At 35.3% G+C, this 24271-nt stretch overlaps 8 protein-coding genes across 14 annotated transcripts in view; 4 read left to right on the top strand and 4 right to left on the bottom strand.

Moving 5' to 3' along the window:
• Positions 1-2250: 2250 nt before the first annotated feature.
• Positions 2251-6115, bottom strand: LOC107272281 (trifunctional enzyme subunit alpha, mitochondrial). Its single transcript, XM_015749287.2, has 11 exons — positions 5931-6115; positions 5430-5539; positions 5061-5333; positions 4715-4965; positions 4259-4642; positions 4021-4191; positions 3719-3941; positions 3425-3634; positions 3155-3350; positions 2866-3068; positions 2251-2790 (listed from the first exon to the last, which is right to left on the bottom strand). The coding sequence occupies exons 1-11, from the start codon at positions 6001-6003 to the stop codon at positions 2587-2589; spliced, it is 2298 nt and encodes a 765-aa protein (XP_015604773.1). The 5' UTR covers positions 6004-6115; the 3' UTR covers positions 2251-2586.
• A 285-nt stretch (positions 6116-6400) lies between these two features.
• On the top strand, positions 6401-9791 carry LOC107272283 (metallophosphoesterase 1). 4 transcript variants are annotated; one of them, XM_015749292.2, is made up of 10 exons: positions 6401-6989; positions 7054-7199; positions 7284-7354; positions 7411-7551; positions 7619-7786; positions 7870-7955; positions 8040-8162; positions 8233-8373; positions 8496-8686; positions 8763-9198. In XM_015749292.2, exons 1-9 carry the CDS (start codon positions 6876-6878, stop codon positions 8643-8645), a joined length of 1140 nt encoding a protein of 379 aa, XP_015604778.1. In that variant the 5' UTR covers positions 6401-6875; the 3' UTR covers positions 8646-8686; positions 8763-9198. The 4 variants fall into 4 exon arrangements, with proteins under 4 accessions (XP_015604778.1, XP_015604779.1, XP_015604777.1 ...); XM_015749290.2 differs by having other exon boundaries at positions 6402-6989; positions 8444-8686; XM_015749293.2 differs by lacking the exons at positions 8496-8686; positions 8763-9198 and adding an exon at positions 9384-9791.
• A 2151-nt stretch (positions 9792-11942) lies between these two features.
• LOC107272282 (transmembrane 9 superfamily member 4) lies at positions 11943-15470 on the bottom strand. Its single transcript, XM_015749288.2, has 10 exons — positions 15202-15470; positions 14573-14823; positions 14369-14515; positions 14141-14296; positions 13787-14061; positions 13496-13714; positions 13259-13416; positions 12915-13174; positions 12659-12842; positions 11943-12585 (listed from the first exon to the last, which is right to left on the bottom strand). The coding sequence occupies exons 1-10, from the start codon at positions 15202-15204 to the stop codon at positions 12346-12348; spliced, it is 1893 nt and encodes a 630-aa protein (XP_015604774.1). The 5' UTR covers positions 15205-15470; the 3' UTR covers positions 11943-12345.
• A 1297-nt stretch (positions 15471-16767) lies between these two features.
• On the top strand, positions 16768-19815 carry LOC107272275 (EGF domain-specific O-linked N-acetylglucosamine transferase). 2 transcript variants are annotated; one of them, XM_015749280.2, is made up of 9 exons: positions 16768-17337; positions 17535-17741; positions 17800-17948; positions 18054-18217; positions 18297-18414; positions 18505-18658; positions 18733-19067; positions 19133-19235; positions 19324-19815. In XM_015749280.2, the coding sequence occupies exons 1-9, from the start codon at positions 17164-17166 to the stop codon at positions 19528-19530; spliced, it is 1611 nt and encodes a 536-aa protein (XP_015604766.1). In that variant the 5' UTR covers positions 16768-17163; the 3' UTR covers positions 19531-19815. The 2 variants fall into 2 exon arrangements, with proteins under 2 accessions (XP_015604766.1, XP_015604765.1); XM_015749279.2 differs by having other exon boundaries at positions 16770-17337; positions 18294-18414.
• LOC107272276 (uncharacterized protein At4g17910-like) lies at positions 19724-21669 on the bottom strand. The gene has a single exon (XM_025089604.1). It carries the CDS (start codon positions 21299-21301, stop codon positions 19733-19735), a length of 1569 nt encoding a protein of 522 aa, XP_024945372.1. The 5' UTR covers positions 21302-21669; the 3' UTR covers positions 19724-19732.
• A 181-nt stretch (positions 21670-21850) lies between these two features.
• On the top strand, positions 21851-22987 carry LOC107272278 (COMM domain-containing protein 5). The gene is made up of 4 exons (XM_015749285.2): positions 21851-22059; positions 22139-22331; positions 22407-22553; positions 22631-22987. Exons 1-4 carry the CDS (start codon positions 21960-21962, stop codon positions 22812-22814), a joined length of 624 nt encoding a protein of 207 aa, XP_015604771.1. The 5' UTR covers positions 21851-21959; the 3' UTR covers positions 22815-22987.
• Positions 22692-24271, top strand: part of LOC107272277 (8-oxo-dGDP phosphatase NUDT18) — a 4328-nt gene continuing 2748 nt past the window's right edge. The window contains exon 1 of the mRNA XM_015749283.2: positions 22692-22824. The gene's annotated coding sequence lies outside the window, so the exon portion shown is untranslated. The remainder of the gene's footprint in view (positions 22825-24271) is intronic.
• LOC107272280 lies at positions 22971-24265 on the bottom strand. 3 transcript variants are annotated; one of them, XM_025089610.1, is made up of 3 exons: positions 23936-24265; positions 23769-23873; positions 22971-23690 (listed from the first exon to the last, which is right to left on the bottom strand). In XM_025089610.1, exons 1-3 carry the CDS (start codon positions 23961-23963, stop codon positions 23284-23286), a joined length of 540 nt encoding a protein of 179 aa, XP_024945378.1. In that variant the 5' UTR covers positions 23964-24265; the 3' UTR covers positions 22971-23283. The 3 variants fall into 3 exon arrangements, with proteins under 3 accessions (XP_024945378.1, XP_024945376.1, XP_024945377.1); XM_025089609.1 differs by having other exon boundaries at positions 23000-23302; positions 23395-23873; XM_025089608.1 differs by having other exon boundaries at positions 22971-23873.

Raw genomic sequence — 24271 nt, 5'->3', positions numbered from 1 at the left:
AATCTGCTGTATTGTGGTTCCAGCTACCTCTCTCCAATCCAAAAGGCTAACAGGGAGAATAAAGTAATCAAAAACACTTCTTGTCGCCTGTGGTACTACTAGCAAGCTAGAGACAATTATAGAGTGTGTGCATGTGTGAGAGAGAGGAAAATAGAATATCAAGGATACCTAGTCTGTAACTTATCGGACAATATATCATTATTTTGTTATTTCAAAAACTCCAGTGTCTAAATTGGAGCCAAATCTCAAACACGTCGAATTAGTATTAATTCCATATTTCTGGGTTTGAGGTCATTCCAAGGTCATACTATGTTACATGGTTGGATTCGTTTGGATGCCGGCTACAATGTGCAAGGAGAAAAAATGTGTCATTCCATTTAAAAAAATTTTGATAACCTTGAAAAAACTGATAAAAAATGAAAAAAAAAAATATTATGATAGCCATGGGCGCCCTTCCGAATCATTTAAACTCCGATATTTGCGAACTCCGTATCTTTAAATCCAATAAAGTTATTTAGGTGTTCTGTTTCTCGCGCCTCACCCTGTATATACTATATAAATATATTTTAATGCGATGCACGTGAAGGTGTGTCTATTGAACGTCTCGTATGCTTGAGGTGTGTCCTATCGTACTATATTGACCGATTTACGTAGTATTAATTAACTCGTTGATAAAAAAAATAATAATATAATCGGAATCAATTTTTTTTACCAATGAATTACAGCTGTATTGAGACGATATGACTCTTGTAGATCACGGGTCGGACGTTAAATAGCGAAAATAAGATTTTGAAATTTATCTATGATCTTTGTGAACGATAATACCTCATAAGATTTAGATTCGTAATAAACGGCGACTGCTTGTCTGGTGATGATTATTTACAGGTGGCTGACCTTCCGGAAGATGATGTCTTACTGTCATAATGGAATTGTAATGTAAATTCGAGTCGTTGTTAATTAAAGGAAGAAACCTTCGTACTTGGCTGTTGTGTTGATAAGAAAGATAGTGAATGGCTGCTATGTTTCTAGTGTTATGATATGATAATAAAAGTGGTCCTGTTCAGTTATTAGTTATCACGTTGCCGTAAACGTGATTAGTATAAAATAATCACTAGCAGAAAAGTCCTCATGTTTTTCTTCAAGGGGAAATAAAGATAGTCTGACGTCCAAGTCGATCAACCAGGAATCGGAATCCTCCTTAGGTGAGTCTCACGAAACCTCATGCTTTCTTGCATCAGCCAAGGACCCAACCTCTTTTTCACATCGCAAATGCCGCAAACAAGGTGCGCGGGACCGGTAGATGATGCAAAATACCGTCTCGATTACTATTCCACCCGATTATTAAAATTCGATTGGCCGAGACACCATGATTAGAATGAAACACGTGGACGTGCATTGCCATAATCGAGTTTTCATTATTAACGAGTGACATTAGAAATCTTACGCAATTATTATTATCTACTACATCGACTTTGAAATCGTATCAATTATTGTTGCCTGTTTCCTGGAACTGAATTTAAATCCATTGAAAGTTACGCAAAACGTAACGGAAACTGATTTCGCAATAACAATTTTGAGATCGTGTTACGTTTTAGAACTTGTAGGTTATGAAACTTTGTGTTAACAATTACCTTGGTGCTTAGTTATAAATGTAAATTATACAGTTTAATGAATCACTTTGGAATTTAAAAAAAAGACTTTCTTAAATCTTAACCACGGAGAATCACGAAAGACTCAAAAACAATGCGGTAGTGGTTTTCGATATTACAGTCATCTTTTTACTAGACAACGTCGAATATTAATTTAACACCAATGTTAAATGCTTCTTCGATACGAAAGTTTTGTTTCGGCATTACATATTTCCGGGGGAAATATTATCCTGTTATTTACTACGTCAATATGATAGCTTCGGCCCTTTTGACCTGCACTGCTGATATTTTCACAAGGTCGTATCAATATGGCGAAGGTTATAGACTTGAGTGTGGATCATACTCGCTAATTCAAACCAATACGACATGCGTATTAGCATTCTTATGCTTTCTTTTGTTATAAGTGTGTCTCACGATAGGCGTTTCAGACTGTGTGTCGAGACGTTAGTACGTCAAATGTTACACGATTAACAGTTGGCAATGTGTAAATACAATACGATGCGTTCCTTGAACTGCGAAAAAGATAATGTTACTGATACTCTTGACTGTACATACCAGTGGGTTTAAAGAATATCGTGGATTATATTAATAATAAGACATCTAAGAATAGGCATAATTTATTGTATAAACTCTATAGCTGAGAAAAATATACTTACAATGTATTTTTGGGGCGTACATACATAACAGACAACACGACCAGTCCAAAAATATTAAAGTACTAAATCCTTTGAGAGTGTAAAATCTTTGAAAATGCAATAACAGCGTATAGTAATTATGTAGGAGAACGATTCCCCATAGAAAGAAAGAGTGCTTTCGCAATGGCTACTCTTGACTCGATGTCCTACGTCTTTTTGCGAAAGATACTTTGGCTGAGGACTATGTTGCACACTCTGTGCCATATAATTCAAAAAATACCAAAGATGGCGCCAGTTTAGTCTTACTTAGCATGGAATTTCTTGTTAGAGTCAGCAGCCATATCAGAAAGCAATTGAGAGGGCTTGAAAGGATCTCCGTAATGGTTTTGGAATTCTTCCATCTTCCTGACAAGTTTCTGAGCTCCATACCAATCGATCCAGCGGAAAGGTCCGCCAGTAAATGGCGGGAAGCCGAGACCGAAAACGGCACCAATATCTCCTTCGAGCTGATCAAGAAAGAATATAAATTAATGTATCCGTGGATTAATGCAATATATTATTCATGGTCGAAGGATACTCACAGGATTAGCTAGGATACCTTCTTCAAGGCATAGCACAGCTTCATTTACAAAACGAGATACCATCCGAAGTTGACGATCTTCATCAGAGGTACTGCCTTTCGGTTCCAAACTGTACTTCTTCAAGAGATCCAAAGCTGCGAGATTTACATCTCTGTGTTTAGATCCCTTCTCGTACACGAATATACCCTTGCCCGACTTGCGACCTACAGTTAACGAATATTTCAATTTTCAAGAAACCAAAGCGAGTACAAGTATGACAATCAGTCATAACTAGAAAGAATTTAATTACCAAGGAATCCAGACTTCACCATGTCACGAAAAATGTCTGGATTTCCTCCAGCAAATCTGGAGCCAAAGGCTTTGTATAAGTCAACGCTAATATGAGAAGCGACGTCGATGCCGACTTCGTCGCATAGAGTAGCTACCCCTACCGGAAAGCCGAACTTTTTACTTATTTTGTCCAAGTCAGCAGGATCTACACCTTCCTATTTATGAAGGAAGTATATTAAATGATCACAGATTCGATTGATCTTCTCCAAAAACAACGCATTAACCTTACCTGCAGCAATCTAAGACACTCGGATGACATGGCACTAAGGATTCTCGTAGTGTAAAATCCAGGACCATCTCCTACAGTAATAACAATCTTCCCTTGTTTAAGTCCAACGTCAACAGCGGATCTGATCGTTTCATCAGATGTACCCTTATGAGTGATTATTTCTAGCAGTTGCATTTTGTCTACTGGAGAAAAGTAATGCATTCCAATCACCTAGAATTTAATAAGAAATTAGCAATGACTCGTAACGAAATATATAACATTAAAAATTATTTCTTTGCATTTTATAATTCCTACCTTATCTGGACGACTACTTCCCGCAGCGATTTTTGTAATGGGAATGGCAGATGTGTTCGTTGCTATAATACAGTGCTGCGGTGTATTAGCTTCAATCTCTTTAATGACCTTATGTTTTATAGAAATGTCTTCAAAGACGGCTTCAATTACAATATCAGCCTTTTTAAAGGAATCGTATGACAACGTACGCGTAAGATTCGCTAGATACTTGTCCTTTTCAAGGCTATACGATAAGAAAAGGTTACATTACTCAATAGTGTATTTCATTCTTTATAAGATTAAGACGTTTTAACTGAGCAAACCTGCTTATTCTTTTCCTCTTGACAGCATTTCCTAAGCCAGTCTGAATTTGACCTACCCCTCTGTATAACCCAGCTTCGTTCGTATCTTTTAAAATTACATCGTATCCTTTATCAATGCTCACATGAGCAATACCTGCACCCATTAAACCAGCTCCAAGAACAGCCACCGTTCTGTACGAAGTAAAAGAAATGAATATGATATTGTTTAATCGATAAAGGTGTCTAGTGTAAACCTTACTTGATTTGGCTCTTGGGAGGACCAAAACGGTTTTTCTTGCAAGCAGTTTGTCCAAAGAAAAGACTAACTAAACCTTTGCATTGAGGAGTTACTGCCAATTCACCAAATGCACGAGCTTCCGCTTCGTAACCAGCTGCTGGTCCTTTATCCAATCCAATACGAAGTACTTCAAGAATTTTCAAAGGAGCTGGATAAAGCCCACCTGATGCTTTCATTACCTTAGCTTTAGCTTTCTTGAATACTTGATCTTTTACAAAATCAATAGTTAATGCATAGTTCATAATTTTTTCTCCCAAAGACTTTGGACTGCGTTCAATCTTTAATTTTCCACTAGCAATATCTTTGGCTGCTTGAATAGCTATTTCTTCCAGGTATCTTCTTGTACTGATCACGAAATTAGGATATTAATCACTGATTCCAAATTGTGGTACTTATTAGTGCTGTTGAGATTCTTACTTTTCTTCGGGAGATCCAACTCCTGGCCCTAAACGATTGACCAAGAGGTCAACAATTCCAAATTTTTTTGCTTTATCCGCCTTTATAGTTTTTCCTGTGAGAGTCATATCTAGAACATTTGGGAGGCTAGTTACTTTTGGTAACCTTTGAGTTCCTCCAGCACCAGGTAAAAGACCCAACATTACTTCTGGTAAACCGAGACCAGTTTTTTTATCTTTCACTGCAATGCGATAATGACAAGCTAGTGCCACCTATCAGGAACAGTATCATTTTAATTTAATTGCACTGTGATATTTGATATTCTCTTTAAATGTGGTTATTAAAAAACACACGCAAAATATTCTACCTCAAGACCACCTCCTAGACAGGAACCCTGAATAGCTGCTATTATTGGCTTTTTACTTCCTGCAATAGTATTTAGAATGTTTTGACCATTTTTGGATATTTGGTAGCCAGTGTCTTGATTCTTTACATCTTGGATCATTGTGATGTCTGCACCAGCAATAAATGCTCCAGGTTTCCCACTAATTAATACAGCAGAATTTACTGCAGGATTTGCCTCAATATCCTTTAACACCTGTACGATCTCATTCATAACTTCTTGATTTAAAGAATTAACCTATGTAAAGAATCAACAATAATTTTTCAATTACTTACATATATTAATTTATGTAACATAAAATTCTGATAACATCAGAAAATAACAATTTTATACCTTGACTCCTGGAGAGTCGATTGTAACTATAGCTACATCCTGTACCACTTTGCATTTAAAATGTTTTCGGTCAGAAATAGTAGCAAGTGTTCTAAGTGGTTGATAAAGCGCTGAAACAATTATAATAAATACAGTTTCTAATATATAAAAAAAAACCATACAACAATCATCCAGTAATTTCAACTCCATAAGCAAGATAAAGGAAATTCGTTAAAAGGTTGAAAAAAATCTTAACATGCATGTACAGCACATATCAATCTTTATAATTAGTGGAAGAAATTATTATATTAAATATATATATCGAAGATCAGGTTCAATATGTAGATCCTAGACACACAGCAATATATATATTTTTATAACCAGAATAGACTTTGAGTTTGAGGAGCAAAGGTTACTCTGAGCTAAGCAAAGACCTATCTAAATGGCAGGGTAACCGTCTTTAGGCCAATACTAACGGAGGATTTTTTCATGTACCTATGGTAATAATTAACTGAAGATTACCTGCTCTAGTAATAAAATTCGTATTCGTACGTGAGAAACGGGCAAGTGCCCCAACTAATCGGCAACTCGCCATTCTTTACGAGGTTTAGACACAAGAAATTGACCCTCGTTCACTGTGCGTGGTTTACCAGTGATGGACACAGCCGACGCAGCGCAACCTCAGAAGCCACAAATTCTACACGTACGCTGTGTATGGCAATTCACACACTAACCAGCCACAACACGCATGCGTTCAAAATGGGCACAGTAGTAGGCAACTATATATACGTTTCTCTCTGTTGAACTTATGTGCATTCATCTTTCCTTTTTTTTTCAAGACTTTGACCTCATCTCATATTTCGGTAAATCTACCTACGAATCGTTTATCTGCTTACTAAACCAACTGGAAGCCAGTCATTCCCTATAATTAGAGATTCTTGTAAAAATTTGATTAGTTTAAACGTTAATTGTTTTGTGTCAAATAAATCTACTTGGACTTTAGATAAAGACAACATATATTTTTGTGTATTTCTGTGAAATTATATAATTTTCGATATTGTTATTTAATGTATTTTTGAACATTACACGATATTGATATTTGTACTGTTATACATTGTTTGAGAGGATTTAAATACAATAAACAACAAACATGCAGTCGACCAATGCGCCATCTTTGAAACAGGTGTTTGGTGGGATGCAACCTATCGCGCAGTTTGTCAGATCTGATTGGGTCTAATCAGGTCTAATCGGCATTTCTTATCCTTATGTTGGAACTAGATAACAGGCAAAGAAATAAAGGAAATATATACATACGAAATAATTTTTCAATCATTGAAACAAATGAAATTACAAAAAGAACTTGGAAGGATTGTATCTGATTGTATCATTTGACATTTGGAAGTTCTAGGCAATTTCAAAAAATTCTTGTAATGTATTAATATTGATTGAAAACACATTTTTAAAGAAATGATTACCACAAAATATCACACGTACAAACAGTATGTGCTTGTACCCGTTCTAGCTATGCTGGGCCTTTTGGTCTTTTGCGAGTACCTAATATATTATGTGGTACTTTTTCAGGTAAGTCCATTCATTTTGTTGCTGCTCATCAACCTCTAACATATTTATTGTTCTTTTTTAATAGTGTAAATGGCCTGTACTGGATCCCAACAAAATAGATAGATCCATATCACCACCAACTGTCAATGAAAGACCTGTACGTGCTATGTTTTTAGCTGATACACATTTATTAGGTTCTCGTAAAGGTCATTGGTTTGATAAACTTAGAAGGTACATGCAGAATATAAGTTAAACCAGAGAATTGTAAAGGAAGTAATATTGGTAAATAAAGTAAAATTATACTGACTCTTCCAGGGAATGGCAAATGTATAGAACATTTCAAACTGTTATGAAAATTCATAAGCCAGATGTAGTATTTGTATTAGGTATGTGACACAATAGTTTCATCACTGATATTGAAGTTATAAAAGAACTATTTCAGGGGATGTATTTGACGAGGGACAATGGTGTAGCTCCGCAGAATTCGATTACTATGTGCGTAGATTCCATTCACTCTTTTCAGTACCAAAAAATTCACATCTGTATGTCATAGCTGGAAATCATGATATAGGTTTCCATCATGGTATGCCATATTATGTTAATCCCATTTATGAATAACAATAGATATATGATGTTAAAAACTTTTTCAGTGATAACCCCATACCTTAATGAAAGATTTGTAAAAGGCATGAAGTCACCCAATCTACGAAGAATCAGTATTAGAGGAAACCATTTTGTATTACTTAACAGTATGGCTCTAGAAGGTGATGGATGTTTTCTTTGTAGACCTACCGAAGTAGCATTAAACAAAATTGCTAGTGAGTCTTATATAAATTTAAATAGAAGACAACTAGATGTAACAAAGGAAGAGATTCATTACTCAACTACTTATTTTTTCTAGAACACTTGAGGTGTTCAAAGGGAGTAGGTAGTGATTGTTCTGAAAGTAATGCAATTAAAACTTACAGTAGACCAATTCTTCTACAAGTAAGTCAATCAATACAAAAATGGATGATGAATTGAATAAGTATCATATTAGGTCAAATTTGTATAAGAATAATCTTATTTTAGCATTATCCAATGTACAGAGAATCAGATGAAATGTGTAATGAATGGAACCCAGCGCCAGATGACATAAAGGATATTAAGTTTAGAGAACGATGGGAATGTTTGTCTAAAGAGGCATCAGAACAAGTGTGTATCAGATAAGAGTAACAATGATATCTGTTTATAAATATTAACAGATGTAAATTATTTCTTGTAGCTGCTAGATATTTTGTCACCAAGGCTCGTGATCGATGGACACACACATCACGGTTGTAAGCGAATACACAGAGATAATATATTAGAAGTCACAGTTCCATCTTTTAGTTGGCGCAATAAAGCTAATCCATCATTCTTATTGGTAAATATATTTCTGTTTAATTGTAATAATCGAATACTTTCAGGTAAGCGTTTTAAAAACTGTTTTACAGGGTGCCTTTACACCAAATAATTATGCATTATCCATATGTTATATGCCTGTAGAATCTACTGTTATTCGAATTTATGTGTTTGGTGTCATTTGCATTCTTCTCTATCTGGTATATAAAATCAGAAGACAGAGATATTCTCGACATCATTTCCCAAAGCTTCATTGATCTTATGGGACTCAATGTCTTTCCATACCTGCTTTGATAGAATATAGAGAAGCTCAATGTAGTAAGGAAAACGACTAGGTATGAATTGTATATGTGGATTGATTATATAAATTCTATTCTTGACTACACTATAAATATCAAATATTTGCCTTAGAAACATTTGTGTATAACATTATGCCACTGACATAGTGGCTGATCAAGAGGAAGATTGCTCATCATTTACAGTATATAATTTGATATTAAAGAAACATAAGATAGAAGTGTTCTCTTATACAAGTGTCTTGTGAACGTAGAAAGTATCCGTTAAATAAATAACTATGCGCGCATCACTCCTATAACTAAACAACGGTCTTTTTTATCATGTAAATGTAACATATAAACAATTTGATTTTTTAAAATGATGAATTGTCTACTGCATTATTTTTCTCAAAATAGCGAGATGACATTTAGGGAGGAATTCTAAAAACTTTGGATACTGTATTATCAATTATACATCGTTATGCATTGCGCGCCTCTTAACAATCATTTTCCACCAAAATTAACTGTTATCATCCGTATCGTTAGAATAAAATAAATTATTTATACACTAATTATTAATACCTATAATATCATACATTGACAACCGTAAGTGTAAGGAAATATTCCACTTTGATGGCCGGGATTTTAACTAATTTTCATGATTCTTTTTCAGTAAGAAGAATATTATTACAAACTTTTTTGATTAAAAAATACATTATCTTAGATTACAAAAACAGTTGTTTTTAATTTTTTTTAGTGCATTTCATTAAGGGTTAAAGTCGCGGATATGATTCAGCCTCGTAGAATCGTTGAGTACACTCAACGGTAGAATTATCTGTGACCACGATCTTGCATACGATTATTAGGACCAGTTACTGGCACATGTCCCCTATTGGGGATACAGCCATAAGGAAAGGAAGGAAGGAAGGATCTTGCATACAGGTCTGGGCACTTCCCTATCCTCACCACGTTGTAGATCGTAACCATAACGTGGACAATTTTGTCCGCAAGCGCTAGTGTCGAAAAGGCCAGCGCATGCGCATCCGTAAATTCACTGCAACCTCTTTTCTCTGATTCAAAAGGAAAGTTACACAAAAAACCGATGCGATGCCAATTAAATAAAATTTAACAATCTAATTTTAAAGTTAGACGAATAAAGAATTGATGATTTAAAAAACTGAAGTTAAATGGACCTGAAAGTTAGAATAATATTAGAGAATATTGCGACATGTATTGGGTGTTAGCCCAATGTAATGGCAACCAAACACAAACAGCGCAAGAATATGCAATTAGGTACCCTAATCGGCGACATCCTGATAAAAATGTTACGTACTCTACAATATTTACTGTGTCACAATAATCATTATCATCGAAAATGTATGTAATTGTTGCAGATTAGCATGTCCAGATCCAAGCTCGGTCATGCGTAGATCAAAATCGGTCCTTTTCAAGGCCACTCAAAACGTAATACGTTGGTATAACTATCTTGTCACATTAAAGGAATAGACATTAAAAGGAATAAAGGGTATCTTCTGAAATTCACTGACATTAAAGCGAGCGATTGTATTCACTCAATTACATACAGATAAACAGGGACACTACGACGATACTCTTAGTGTTATTGGCCTAGTGTAAGCAGGTCTTGCGCGCTGACTCGCGACGTCATCTACGCTCCGTTTAAACGCGCTCTGATTGGTCGCATTACTGCAACTTCAACCTTGATTATCTCGAAATTTTGATATATGAAATAAAAAATGAAAATATAAGTATTCATTAGAATTTGACAAGGAATGCAACGATGTTACTACAGTGCGTTTCATAACGAACACCCTGTATATTACACATAACAAAGCTGCAAGTACGTATTCAAGGAAAAGATAACTGCGCACGCGCAGTGCTACCACGTGATTCGCTCTTTCAACACTAACGCCTCTTGCGGCAGTGGCCACCTTATTGTCACGCGTTTTTCGCCTAAAAGCCCAGACCCACGGTCTTACATACAGGTCATGATACAGGTCTTGAAACTTCCTTGAATTTCAGTGGTGGGGGTATGGTCGTTTACTGAGATTGAATTTAATTTCAAACAGCGTCGCTGTTATCGGGTACCGCAGATAAACATAACCTGCAATCGTGCAGACGGTTAACAAAAGCTCGCGATATTCATGTCGAATACATATTGAATAAGTAGTGTAAATATACTATAGTAGTAGTGTAAATATGTCAAAGCGTCACTATCTGTCTCGAATACCTGCAATGCTGCGAAAATTGAAATAAAATAGATAAAATAGAAAGAATGATTTTTATTTTACCTACCTACGTTTTATAGTGATCGAAAAACAAACCTGTGAAAATTGGAAAAAAGCAATAGTTGATGACTATCCGTACTTACCTGCATCAAAAACTTAAAATTTGCAAAAACAAATAATAAGAATTTGGAAAAATTGAAACCGAGAAAATAAAAGTTTCAAAATCATTCATGTTTTTCGCATTTGTTTGAATTTAGATTAATTAAGATTTTATTGGGATTATAGGTATATGTATTTCATCACATCGAGTAAGTCTATCGGCATTTACGCTTTTTGCTAGACATTATAAATTGTTTCGCTTAGCTACTTACAGTCACATTCAAGCCATGCCCCGTGGAAACCACGAATAGGACAGAGATGGGGTAATAGTCCCACCCCCGCGTCCCTCGTCGATACGATTACCCGATCACAGCGACTCTATGCAGCTATTCGGAATGGCATCGCTAAGCGACCCACCCCCCACCACCAGAGTTTCAAGAACTGTATGTAAGACCGTGCCCACCTGTATACAAGACTGTGTCTGCACACACAAAGTGGTGGGAAATGCTTGATTGGTTAAGTATAATTTTCACCCCTAATAGAATTAGCAGTTTAAATTGAAAAATAACAAAATGGCGCCCAGTGAGGATAAAAGTATCCAAGTTTTCCCTTTTTAATAAATTTTCAATAAAAAATAGGAAAATATTAAGATAAAAATTTAATTCTGCCACGGAATAGAACCAGTGAGCTGTGGAAGTAGTTCATAAAAGTTTGAGCTCAATCGGATGGACAGATCTTTTACCTACGCTGGATAAATTTATCTTTTGAAATTGTATTTATATTTAATCGATGCCAGGTCCACATAAGACTCCTTTGGCTTATACATTTTTAAAATTTATTTTCTCGGACTCTATCAAAAAGCAAAAAATTATTTTTTTAATTTCAAAGTGGAATACTCTCTTAATGCAATAATTTCTTTTATCGAGATTCTAATATTTTAATATAAAAAGAAGAACGGACTCGAGGCAATGTTTATCTTTTCTTATGATTTAATTGTTTTAAGAGTCAAGTGAATAACTTCTGTGTCAGTTGACCACAAGGATCATAAGTACTTATTGCTTGACACTCTGTTATCGGGACAATTGAGATACTTTAAACTAAATATGCTTTCTTCCCTTGTTTCCTCATTTCTTTTCATCGTATGTCTGGTTTAATGATATTACAGAATACAATTATCAAATAGATTCGATGAGCTTATCGATTATCATTAGGATCCTCATATATCTAAAACACTGTCGTAAACTTGCATTGAATTTTACACTCCGGAGATTACAACCTAGTGTTCTTATTTCCATGTCAATTTTTTCTTGGAAAATTTTAATCGCACTGGTAATCACGCTAACGCTCACTGACTGCTGTCGCTGATAATTTTGACTAGTCTATTTTGACGGCTGCGTATATTTTTCGTATAAACGCATACGCTGCAAAAAAGCCGATGGTTCCAGTAAGCAGCCAGAAAGTAAGGACCATCAGGGCGGTATACCCGAAGTACATGAGGGTTGGAACTAATTCCGTGATCTCTAGTTTCGTCATGAAATAAAACATGGAATATGCGAGAACATATACGGCAGATCCTCCACTGACTATGAAACTTCGCCACCACCACCTGTAGTCCTAGAAATGACAGAAGATGCATAGTGGTATTTAAGAAAGAAGAAATTAAAGAAAGAATGGTGAATGGACTCACTTCTCCGCAAAGCTGGAAGTACACCATCACTATAGATATCTGTGAACAGGATATTACAAGGATACAGAAGACCAGAAACAGGAATCCGAAGAGATAGTAAAATTGGTTCTCCCACAAAGCAGTCAGGATGAAGAATAATTCGATGAAAACGGCGCCAAATGGTAAGATTCCAGCCATTAGGGTGCTGTAACATATTCTCATGTATTATAAAACTAGTACACTAGGAGGTGCTTATCCTTGAAGATGAAAAATTTACCATAGAGCAGGATTTAAGTACCACAGCTGCTCCGGTACCTGTCTAGGAATTTGATTCGTCCTTACAGGATGCGTGAATGGTTGCTTTCTATATCCGAAGAAGTATCCCAAATATACAAGAGGCAGTGAAATGCCAAACCAGAGACAAAGAAGTGCTAACATAGTGGTAAACGGAACGGCACCTGAACTATGCTTTCCCCATATGAAGAAGTTCAGGAAGAAACACGTGGTGAATACTATACCAGGATATAATGTTGCCGTCTGGAATTAATGAATTCTTGTCACTGAACAGTAATAACCGAATGAAATTTGATCTGATCCATTCGATATATCAAAAACACAAACCAGAAGAGCTGCTCGCTTCCATTCTCGACCACGCATTGTTTTGTACAATCGTGCTGAAAAATATCCGGCTATGAGACCAGAAAATACGTACAGGAAAATTGCACACGTTCCAAGTGCTCCTCTACTGGCTGGCGATAACATTCCGAGCATAGCAAAGACTAAAATTTGAATTAATATCATTTATAAAAGGATAATGAATCAAAGAACGAGCGCACACATAATATAATTGTGACTTACATATTGTGATCAGTGCCATAAAAAATATCTGTATACCACTACCGATAACGGCAGCGAATAACCTGGAGTTCGTAGGTGGTCGAAAAACATCACCGTGTACTAATTTCCATCCGGTTTCTTCAATGACTTCATCTAATCCAGCTAGACTGTCATTCTCACCAGCGTTATACCTGGCTATGTCTCTCCTCAATGTTCTCACCATGATCATTGTGAGAATCCCTGAAAAAAAATGTAGTGATTTACCCATTTTTTATTTGCATATATTTAATTATTATTCATGCGGATATTTACCCGAAAGGAAGAAAACCACAACGAGAGAGTTTATAATGGAAAACCAGTGAATCTCGACATCGCTCATGGCTAAATAGATATCCCATCTACTTGCCCAGCTCACATCAGATTCAATCCACTGAACCGAATATAAAAATAAGAGGCTAGTACCCTTCTTATTGACAATCTGTGGCTCTAGCTTACTAGGAAGTATACAGGTGTCTCCTTTAAAGCGTAACTGATAGAAATCCACGGAACGTGCTTCCACTTCGAATCCTACCACTCGGAATTGATCTCTATGGATTATAATTTTCAAGAGAACATCATGTAAATGAAAATAGTGAGATTTTCATGCAATAAAATGATTATACTAACTCTCCATGCTTATGGTAGCTTAGAATTAATTTAAGATAATTGTTTATGTAGACTTGATCGTTGATCACACCACCTAATCGATATCCATGATAGACAGTAAAACTATTGGTGTCTTTATGAACTTTCTTTGTTGCTGCTGGTAAATTGTCTATGAGTCTGAAAGTCACAAAATTATAAGAATATTCCTTGTTCAAAGATATAGAATTAGGGTCAACTACAGAAGCTTACAGATGAACAGAGTATTCATGTAGAATGCGTTCAATGACGCGTTGTGAATCCTCTTCAGTCCAATTAATTGAAACTCCTGGTTTATTACACAAAAGACGGCATGCAATGTTTTCTCCCATAGCCACTTCATATGGAGTATTTACAATCCTAAGAATGTAAATAATTAGCACAATTTACATTGAGCATAATGTCTCTATCGCATACCTGTCTCCTCTAAGTACTTCTCCTAAATTCTCAGATTTATAAACAAATGTACCATTCTTTGGCCAACACAATCGTAAGGAGTAATACTCATATGGTAACTGAGTACGAGTGCTGGTCATCTTGACAGCTTTGACATCAATCTTTTGACCTTTCTTGAACTCCACTGGTGCTACACCAGGTACATAGAATGTATTTGCCCCAAGTAGAAAGGACAGCATCACAAGGGCGATACCTCCCCATTTTAATCTCTCCTATATTAAAATTTATAGTTAAAGAAGTGTACAATAAATACACAAATATAGGTCTGAACATAGCAACTTGTCATACTCTACAGCATACTAAATTTTATGCTTCTTGTTATAGGTACTGTTTCTTTGCTGTCATATTTAATTAGAATAAGAGAAGGTGTAGAAGTTTTAGATATACAATTGAAGCATATTAACATGAAAATTCTCGTACTGTTCACGGGTATGAAATATCTCTGTAAAATAGCGATTTTCTATATTGGATAATATCAATGTAAAGCAAACCGTTATAGCACTGAAAATGAGTTGATTAATTAATATGGTGTTAGACACTTCAGCTAGCTTCTATTTATATAAAATCTAGTATGAAAAGTTAAATCTTACCATTCTAAGACGTTATTTTGGCTAAAGGCGCGCCACGCCGACCATTCTACTGTATTGTTAAGGGTAAATCCTCACGAAGGCGTCAATCCTCTTGCGCAAAGAGTTGACCAGGGCAACTGCTGAAATTGGCTGAAACTTACCACAGTGGAAATAATTTCATTAGCTTAGTTTCCACCGTATATAGTTTAAACAAAGTTTAAGAGCCTCATTGGTCAATTCCATTCAACTGTTATACGCGATTAGTTAACTCTGTTTAAACTCTGCACAGTGGAAACAGCCAGTGACTATATTTACACGACGGTCATAGGCGAAAAACACGTAACCTTAAGGTGGTCTACCGTAAGAGGCATTAGTGTTGAAAGAGCGAATCACGTGGTAGCACTGCGCGTGCGCAGTTATCTTTTTCTTGAATACGTACTTGCAGCTTTGTTTGTTATGTGTAATATATACCGTGATTGGAATTGAAAGAAGCAAGAATTACCAAAAAGTGCATCGTGCCTGTCTGAATCACAATGGTAGGAATTTGCATTTGAAAATCTCACAGGAGTTACAAATAAATTCAGTAAAAAAGTTACGATACAAGCAAAAATTGACTGCATACGTTAGTATATTTCCAGTGAAAGATTTTTCATTGGAAATTCTTACACTCAAACCGGAGAGTCTTTTTACAAAGAGAATTGGACCTTGTGGAACCAATTTCATATAGTGATGCAACATAAATTCAACAAGTGCAAATGAGAGAAAATATTTATACTATTGAACTTAGCTACGAAAGAAATTCTACTTGTGCAGATATTTCACTTTTTGTACTTGTCCAGAGATATTTTCATCAAGTTAAAAGTTTTCAGTATATATGCAATTATAGCATCATTCAATTTTTATGACTTTCAGGTGAATTGGTCCATTTAACTTCAGTTTTTTAAATCATCAATTCTTTATTCGTCTAACTTTAAAATCAGATTGTTAAATTTTATTTAATTGGCATCGCATCGGTTTTTTGTATAACTTTCCTTTTGAATCAGAGATAAGAGGTTGCAGTGAATTTACGGATGCGCTTGCGCTGGCATTTTCGACACTAGCGCTTACGGGCAAAATTGTCCACGTTACGGTGCATATGTTTCTAAGCCCATGAAAACTAAGCCCATGTTTCTACCGTGTAGGGTTGAAATAGAGTTAACCATTTAAAAACGAGATTTGAGCGAAATAAGCTAACTTGATTGGTTAACTCTATTTCAACCCTGCACGGTGGATACTAAGCTACTGGCACATCTCCTCATTGGAGGAGGCAGCCATAAGGAAAGGAAGGAAGGAAGATCGTGGTGGAAACTAAGCCTACGACTCCAAAAGTTTCTGATAGTAACATTTGAATATAATCCAATAATTTTCAATTTTAAACATGTTAATTTATTACATTCAGTGCTCATGGCCACTTGTACTGGATATGTTCCAAACTGGTACCAATACATAAAGAAGAGTACATGCAATGCTCATAATAAGCTATTAATGAAAATTTACTTTTAAAAATTGTCTTATTTGAGCATATAGTAAACAAAAACTTTCATGTCAGTTGTCTATTAAATAATTTAGCAGCGAAAACTTTCGTCTACAATTTTCCCTGAATCTTTAATCATCGAAATAATTGATAGTCTTTTATCTAAGCTACTATTTCATACGATATATTGCAGCTGGCACAAGCTCTCTGTAGGAGCAACAACATAAGTAAACAGAGATGGAGAGACAGAGAAAGCGTGTTGAAGGAGTGAGGGAAGGTTATGAGAACATCGAGTAATAGATAGTGATCGGGTGATCTTTCTCATTCTTGTTTAGCTGATGCAGCTTGTTAGTCGGTGCAGAACGTATACGGATATCTATAATATCTACAATTCCTGTGCCAGTTTATGCATTCTCGAATCTCTAATAATCAATTATAATTAATCAGTGCCCTACGCTACTCTGGAAATAATGTCTAAGATAATATTTATGGGCCACTTGTTATTTTTACTACTGACATTCATAGTTGTTTTTAGTTATAATTATACCGACATCGATCTGCCAGAAGATCAGCTCAAATATTATTTCAATTCATTTCCCAAGTTAGCGGAAATGTGTCGCAATGACAGCTCGTGTCCATATAAGGTAAGGAATGTCTATTTGTTAAAAGGTCGCTAAACAACCTACGCAAAATCGTGCACCAATTTAATGCATTGTCCTCTCTCTGTCTTTTTTAATAGTTAAATAGAGTCCCTCTTACCAATCCTTTCATCATGTATAGTATTATTATTGTGTAGACATGTAACTTTTAATAGTAAATTCAGTCTTATATGTTCTTACAGAAATATTTAGATACTAAAGCATGTTGGGGATATGAAGAAGGTTGTAGGAAGGAGGATTCCTATTCCATTCCACATTGTCCTGGAGATCATAAGGGTTGGGTCGCTACAAAAAAGGCTCAACTGGATACATTTTATGCTCAGGGAGATTTTGGTTACATTAAAGATCAAAGAAGAGAGATGATGATTCTGTGCGAGCCTCTTTTCCTTGTGAGTAGTAATAGCTGTTATATTTTTATTCTGATTAATTTGGTTCTTAATCATTCAGGATGATTCATCGTTGGAATGCTCTGAGCATATGAGATTCTGTCGAGGTAGAAACATTATGCTTAATTTCACCGACCTCCTGCATAGAAAGGAACCAATTCGATACAAGATGGATGTCCTGAAGGAGGGACAGATCGGCGGTTATTGCACGTAAGCGAGCGATTCACGAGCATAGTCCTTTGCCTTACACAGATACGTCTTGATACATCTTGGATATACGAGAAATGACGACACGAAATGATCGATCACGTTCAGACTGAACGAGCAGAGGCTGCGGATTCATGGGGATCACTTGAGTCCATTACAATCCTGGGCCCCGGAGATACGAAACTTTGCTCGACTACCTCGTCAACCGATTCCTGCTGGTGACTGCGACGTCATAATTGAGAAACCGACATTCATTATGAAGATTGACGCAAGTACATAAATCTGCAGGTGCAATTGTTTTCTCTTCATTACACGTGATCTGTTAAAGGATTCATCTTTCTGTTGCAGCAGTTAACATGTATCATCACTTTTGCGACTTTTTCAATCTGTATGCGTCACTTCATGTAAATCTCTCACACGACTCTAGCTTCACTACGGATAATCAAATTTTAATTTGGGAGAGTTACAGGTATCTATATTTTTTACCTTTTTGATTATAGAAAAATAATTTGTTCTCTGTTCTGTATTTTCTTTTATTTTTTTACTTTTTTCTGTGCAGTTATCAATCAGCTTTTCAAGATGCTTTCTTAGCATTTACACGTAATCCACTTTGGGATCTGAAAACATTTCGTGGAGAAACTGTATGCTTTAAGAATCTTGTGTTTCCTTTACTTCCTCGTATGATTTTTGGACTTTATTATAACACACCTCTAGTAAGTATAAGTACAGCCGTTAATATTTGTTTATAGGATTTATTGCAACTGAGATTTTCTATTCCCCCCCCAAGATTTATGGCTGTGAGAAGAGTGGACTCTTCAGAGCTTTTGGACATCATATATTACACAGATTACGAATTCCTCTTCATCAAAGAAAAACTCCAAAGATTCGTGTGACTCTTCTCAGTAGAGACACACAGTATAGGCAGATATTGAATGAGGACCAATTAGTCAAGGCTCTACGAGAGATACCTCATTATAAAGTGAAGAAAGTAGTTTACAATAAACATCTGTCCTTTAGAAAACAACTTGAAATTACACGAAATTCGGATATTTTTATTGGTATACATGGTGCTGGTTTAACGCATCTTATGTTTCTACCTGATTGGGCTGCTATTTTTGAACTGTAAGTGTAACTTATAGGTAGATATAGAAAAACAAGTGCTGATAATTTAATTGACTAATTTTTAGATACAATTGCGAAGATCCTAGTTGCTACAAGGACTTGGCTCGATTACGTGGTATTAAATATTTCACGTGGGATAATGCCGAGAAATTAGTACAACAAGATCCGGTAAGGAAAATATTGAATAATAAAATTATCATCTTTTCATCACTTCTCCTACTGCAATTTAATATTTGCTTTTATTTGTTGAAATCAGGGCACACATCCTGATGGAGGTGCTCACGCAAAATTCACCAACTATAGTTTCGATGTTGATGAATTCTTACGGATAGTCATCCTAGCGGAGAAGCACGTGAAGAATCATCACGCTTTCATTGAATTTACTAGAAAAAGGGACGAGGAAGATAATAATGAAGACAAACAGTCATCGACAAATCATTCCCTGACAAAAGACGAGCTTTGATATTATGCACATCTATTTGCTAGATACAGCCAACGAATGATTCTTCTTTCTGCAAGTTACCATAGGAAAATCATCAGAACTTAGTAAATAAATTTCAAAAGTTTTAACGATAAAAGGTCTTGTAACCGGAAACAGTTACCAAACGCTTTTATAAAACTTTATGTACAAAGGTATTTCTTCAGAAATATCAGACTTCATTCCATTAGAATTTTATTTGAATTTTGTATTTATAAAGGACAGTTACGACGAGTAGATTAATAAACATATAAAGGATGAGAATTTGAATCGCCGAAATGTCATTGACATAGAGAGTTTTCGTGATTAAATTCACACCACCAGTCATTAAATTGCCAAGAATAAAGAAAAACAGTCCATTGTAATTCACAGCTTCAAAAACTTCTGGTACATTTCTCACTGGCATCACTTCCATTTTGGAATCGATTTCACTTCTCACATCACTTCCCTTATACTGTCCCCTGTAAGCACTAACAGTTGCGCCAACTAAAATGTCTATAAACACGTCTACTAGAATAAGAAAACTTAGCATAGCTACACCAAGAGTAAGGATCCAGACACAATATCCAGAATTTGCAAGGCGTCGGGACACTTGGAAATATGAATCGCACAGTAGCAGTGCTGTACATGCTTGAATAGTGAATACTGATAGCTTAATACAGAGAACCATAGAATTATTAATAGCAAATTCTATGTTGAAACCAAAAACTTTAACAGAAAGGTCAACTGAATCGTTGGAATTCCGCTTATAAGTGGAGTGAATGATTCTACCCACAGCAATTCCAAAAAAGTATAATGCAACATAGCCAGGAATGGCCAACAATCCTTCTCGATTTGCTGAGAAGAAGTTATTCCTAGGACCATCACTCAGTATCCAAATTTTCAATTCTTTCCCACTTAATGCATACTCATGCATTGTCAATACCAAAATACCAGTAAGTAAGGAGTATTGTGCACTAACTATGCTTGATATTATACTGACTAATATTCGCACTAATGCAAGTGTCCCAAAAAAATTCCAATGTATACCATATTCAGACACATGTCTCTGATAGCCAATTAGTTCAACAGCAAGATATCTTCCATAAGCAAGAATTAAAAGAGCAGCTGATCCCTTAACAGATTGTTGAAGATTTCTTCGAAGAGTCTTGTAAACACTTTCTGATGCTCTGTATACTTGAACATTTCTTGCTTCAGGATCAACTAATGCATTAGCTAGCATAAATAATCCAACACCAGTATCCATCAAACTGTAACCATAAATTTCTGTCTTTACAAATCTACGTGGGAATATTTTGAAGTCCACTGCAAGGATACAAGCTATCGATATAACATTAGTCACTGATCGAAAATTTGTAATAAAAGGATGTCTTCTGCTGTTCAAAGGTTTCAAATTCCCTTTGAAGATTCCAAATGTATTAAAATTCATGGCCATGAGAATCACGTTGCCAATAGATAAAAGTATCATTGCTGAAGAAACTGATATTGCATGCTCCGACAAGATAGTACAGCATAAAACACATGGTACAATGACAAGTAATAACTCTAACAGAATTCTCAGGTATTGATTCAAATATTTTCCAATTAATCCCATACTCGTAGCCACCAGAATAATGCTGCATATGTTGGGTAAAATCACCAACACGATATCGCGTGGATTCGAACCCACATGATTCGAAACGAATTCTTCTTGTTCCCGGCGATAAAAGAATTGTTCCTTGAGTTGTTCCTCCATATCTTCATAATTGGAGTTCATGGTGTATAATCAAATGATTGTTCTCATTTATGAAACAATGAACTATTAGTTATTACAATTCTAAACTATTAGATTCATCAATAGTGTCTTTCACAGTAATTACTGTTTGAATGATTTAAGTTACTTACTAACAAGTGTCAGTCACTCAACACTTGCAATAGGTATTATTTTTAACGTTTTTATATTCACAGAACAATGTTATTTTTCTTAATAGACGACACGTTTATAGTTTCGGATATTTAAAAGCACAACAATGCAACGGTATAATGTGATTACTGTTATACTCCAAATCAGTTTTTCTTATCTTTTTGTGTCCTACTTCAGATTCAACTTTGCACATGTTCTGCGATTAGCCGATTGCATCAGGGGGGTGACACTCCAAATGGGCTAAAGTGAAACATAGATTAGTGATATAACCTACCGATAAGATGGCATTGCTGCTGGTGCTAACAGTCTATAGCACGGGAGTGCCGTGTCTCCAATAAGTGGTCTGTGTTCTATGCTGTCACGTGATAAAATGTGATATACATACGTTAAACGTCAAAAAATGCTAATAACAACCAGTAGCCAATTAAGTTTGAAAAAGATTATAGTTCGTTAATATCATTTATCGTACTCTCTTGAACGAAAAAAAGAATTTAGATTATACAGATTTAAAATGTCAACAACCTTTCAAATGCAAGTACATTCATCTTTGGCTAATAAAATAAAGTACCTAGCTGAATTAAAAAAAATGATTGCTAGACCTCTCACACAGTGTAAGTAAAGAACACTATTATTATTATAATGAAATCTGATTCTAGAATTGCTTTGACAAGTGTTAACGTGTTGTTACAGTGGCTGTAAAAGCTATTGAACAGGAACACATTGAGCCTGGTATTCTGGAGAGAATTAGTGAAAAATATAACGTTCCTCAAGAAAATGTTGATGAGTGGTATGCTGCAATCTTAACAATCCTAAGATTACATTTACGATCAACAGCAGGATCTGTAAAACCCACAGAATTTAAACAGTGTCTTCAAGAATTAAAGTAAGTAAAACTATTATAAATAAGCATTAAACATTCATATTTGGTGAATATTATTTCTAAGGAGGTATTCTTTAGATTGGCCCCTGAATGTATAGAAGATCTCTCTACTGTTGTGTATGGACAAAGAAGACCAGTGTTAATTCATGGTTTGATCAATGATACCAACTTTTATCCTAGATTAAAATCTTGCAAATGGCGTGTTGATATCACCATTTCTTCAAGGTATACACTTACATAAATACTTTAACAATGATATTATTAAAGTACAACATTAACATAAGAATTTTTTCATTTTGCAGCGTTTTATCTCGAGTACTTGAACCAAGTATTCTGATGGAATGGACTTTGAATACCGGAGAACGTCACATTTTTGAGCTCTCTTTAGCACGATTTCATCAACTGAGACATACAGTTGCAAGTTTACTGTTAGAAATGCAATCCATGGAAAATTGTGGTCTTCTGAAAAGTGTTCAGACTAGTTAGCAGAGTTTCTGTATGTACCCTGAACACCTTACTACTACTTAAGTGCCATGCAAATATAATTCTTCATTGTGCAATAGTATATAACTTCTATAGATTCCTTTATACCATAAAAAGTTATATCTGAATGATTAACAAAGATCTGTAGTGGTTGGATAAATTCTTTTTTATATAAATCACATAGAGTGCATGGCCCAATCATTGGCCATCTGCCAGTAATTGTCACAGTGTGCTTTGACTATAGCAAAATATATAGTATTATAACACAACAGATGATAATTGGTACATGGCTGATGACTGGGCCATCCACCTTATGTTAATTTTGAGCAAAAAATGTTGTACTTTTCATTGCCAGCTCCATACTAAATATTTTGTTTAATCTAATATTAATGACTGCTGCTATCACTATTAGAAAAATCACTCTCGTTGTTGGGACTCACTCTTGGTGAATGCATAGTGTTTCTTTTTTTTCTTAATGGTAACATCTCATTCTAAAAGTCATTTGAATTTTTATTATGAAAGTATCGATTTTCTTATCAATGTCGCAATTTATTAAATTAAGAAATATATGAGAAGTGCTAACTTGATAATATTTTTCCCAAAAAACACTTAGTGCAGTCTTATGTGCATTGGCTTGTTCACGCAAATTTGATAAACAGTACTTATCTACTCCACATTTTGAAATAAGCCCAGCCAATACAGCACAATCAAGCTTTTCTTTCAATTCAACAACCAGAATACGTTTATCATTTTCAATTGGATAATACCGGCACAAATGTTCAACTATTAATGAGAAATCAACATATAATCGTCTGGTCTGCAACTGCTTAATAGAATCATAAATCATTTGAGGTGTTATAGGGACACTGATTCTTCTTTCTGAAAATACTTGATATATAGTTATTTCATCCATCATATAAGAGTAACTAATTAAAAGCAATATTTTGAATGCCATACCCAGTGTAGAAATATCTTTTCCTTTACTTGTTGATCTCTTAGATTTACGTTCCTTATTACGAATTCTTTCACGTGGAGAATTCGAACGGGATCGTTCAATCTCTTCTGCATAACAAACGGACCTTCATTAACGTATAATTAAAAGCTATTATTACTGTGTATATTACTTAATCTAGGAGCCCCAGTATTATCCATATTCTTCAGGAAGTATATGAACAGTTTTAAGATTAATCAAAGAAATTTTGTTAATAATTAAGAATGGGGTTACATTATTTGGAAATTGTTGATAATTTTGATTGCAAACAAACAAATGATTGCGCGAACTTTTTGTTGGTAACTTATCGACAGGATCGTATTTTCTTCTGTGAATGGAAAGGAACATAAATTGTTCTTAAGACTAAGACGCCTTCTGATTGGTCAAATCCTGGTGTCCTGGAATGCAGGAAGAGGCCGTCGAACGCACCGTGAATATTTTGACGTTGCAAAAGAAACGCGTGGGGGCC

The sequence above is a fragment of the Cephus cinctus genome, unplaced genomic scaffold (genome assembly GCF_000341935.2).
Source record: "Cephus cinctus unplaced genomic scaffold, Ccin1 Ccin1_scaffold1150, whole genome shotgun sequence".
Classification (NCBI taxonomy): Eukaryota; Metazoa; Arthropoda; class Insecta; order Hymenoptera; family Cephidae; genus Cephus; species Cephus cinctus.
The sequence above is the reverse complement of the archived record's forward strand: the minus strand, read 5'-3'. Positions and strand labels throughout refer to the sequence as shown.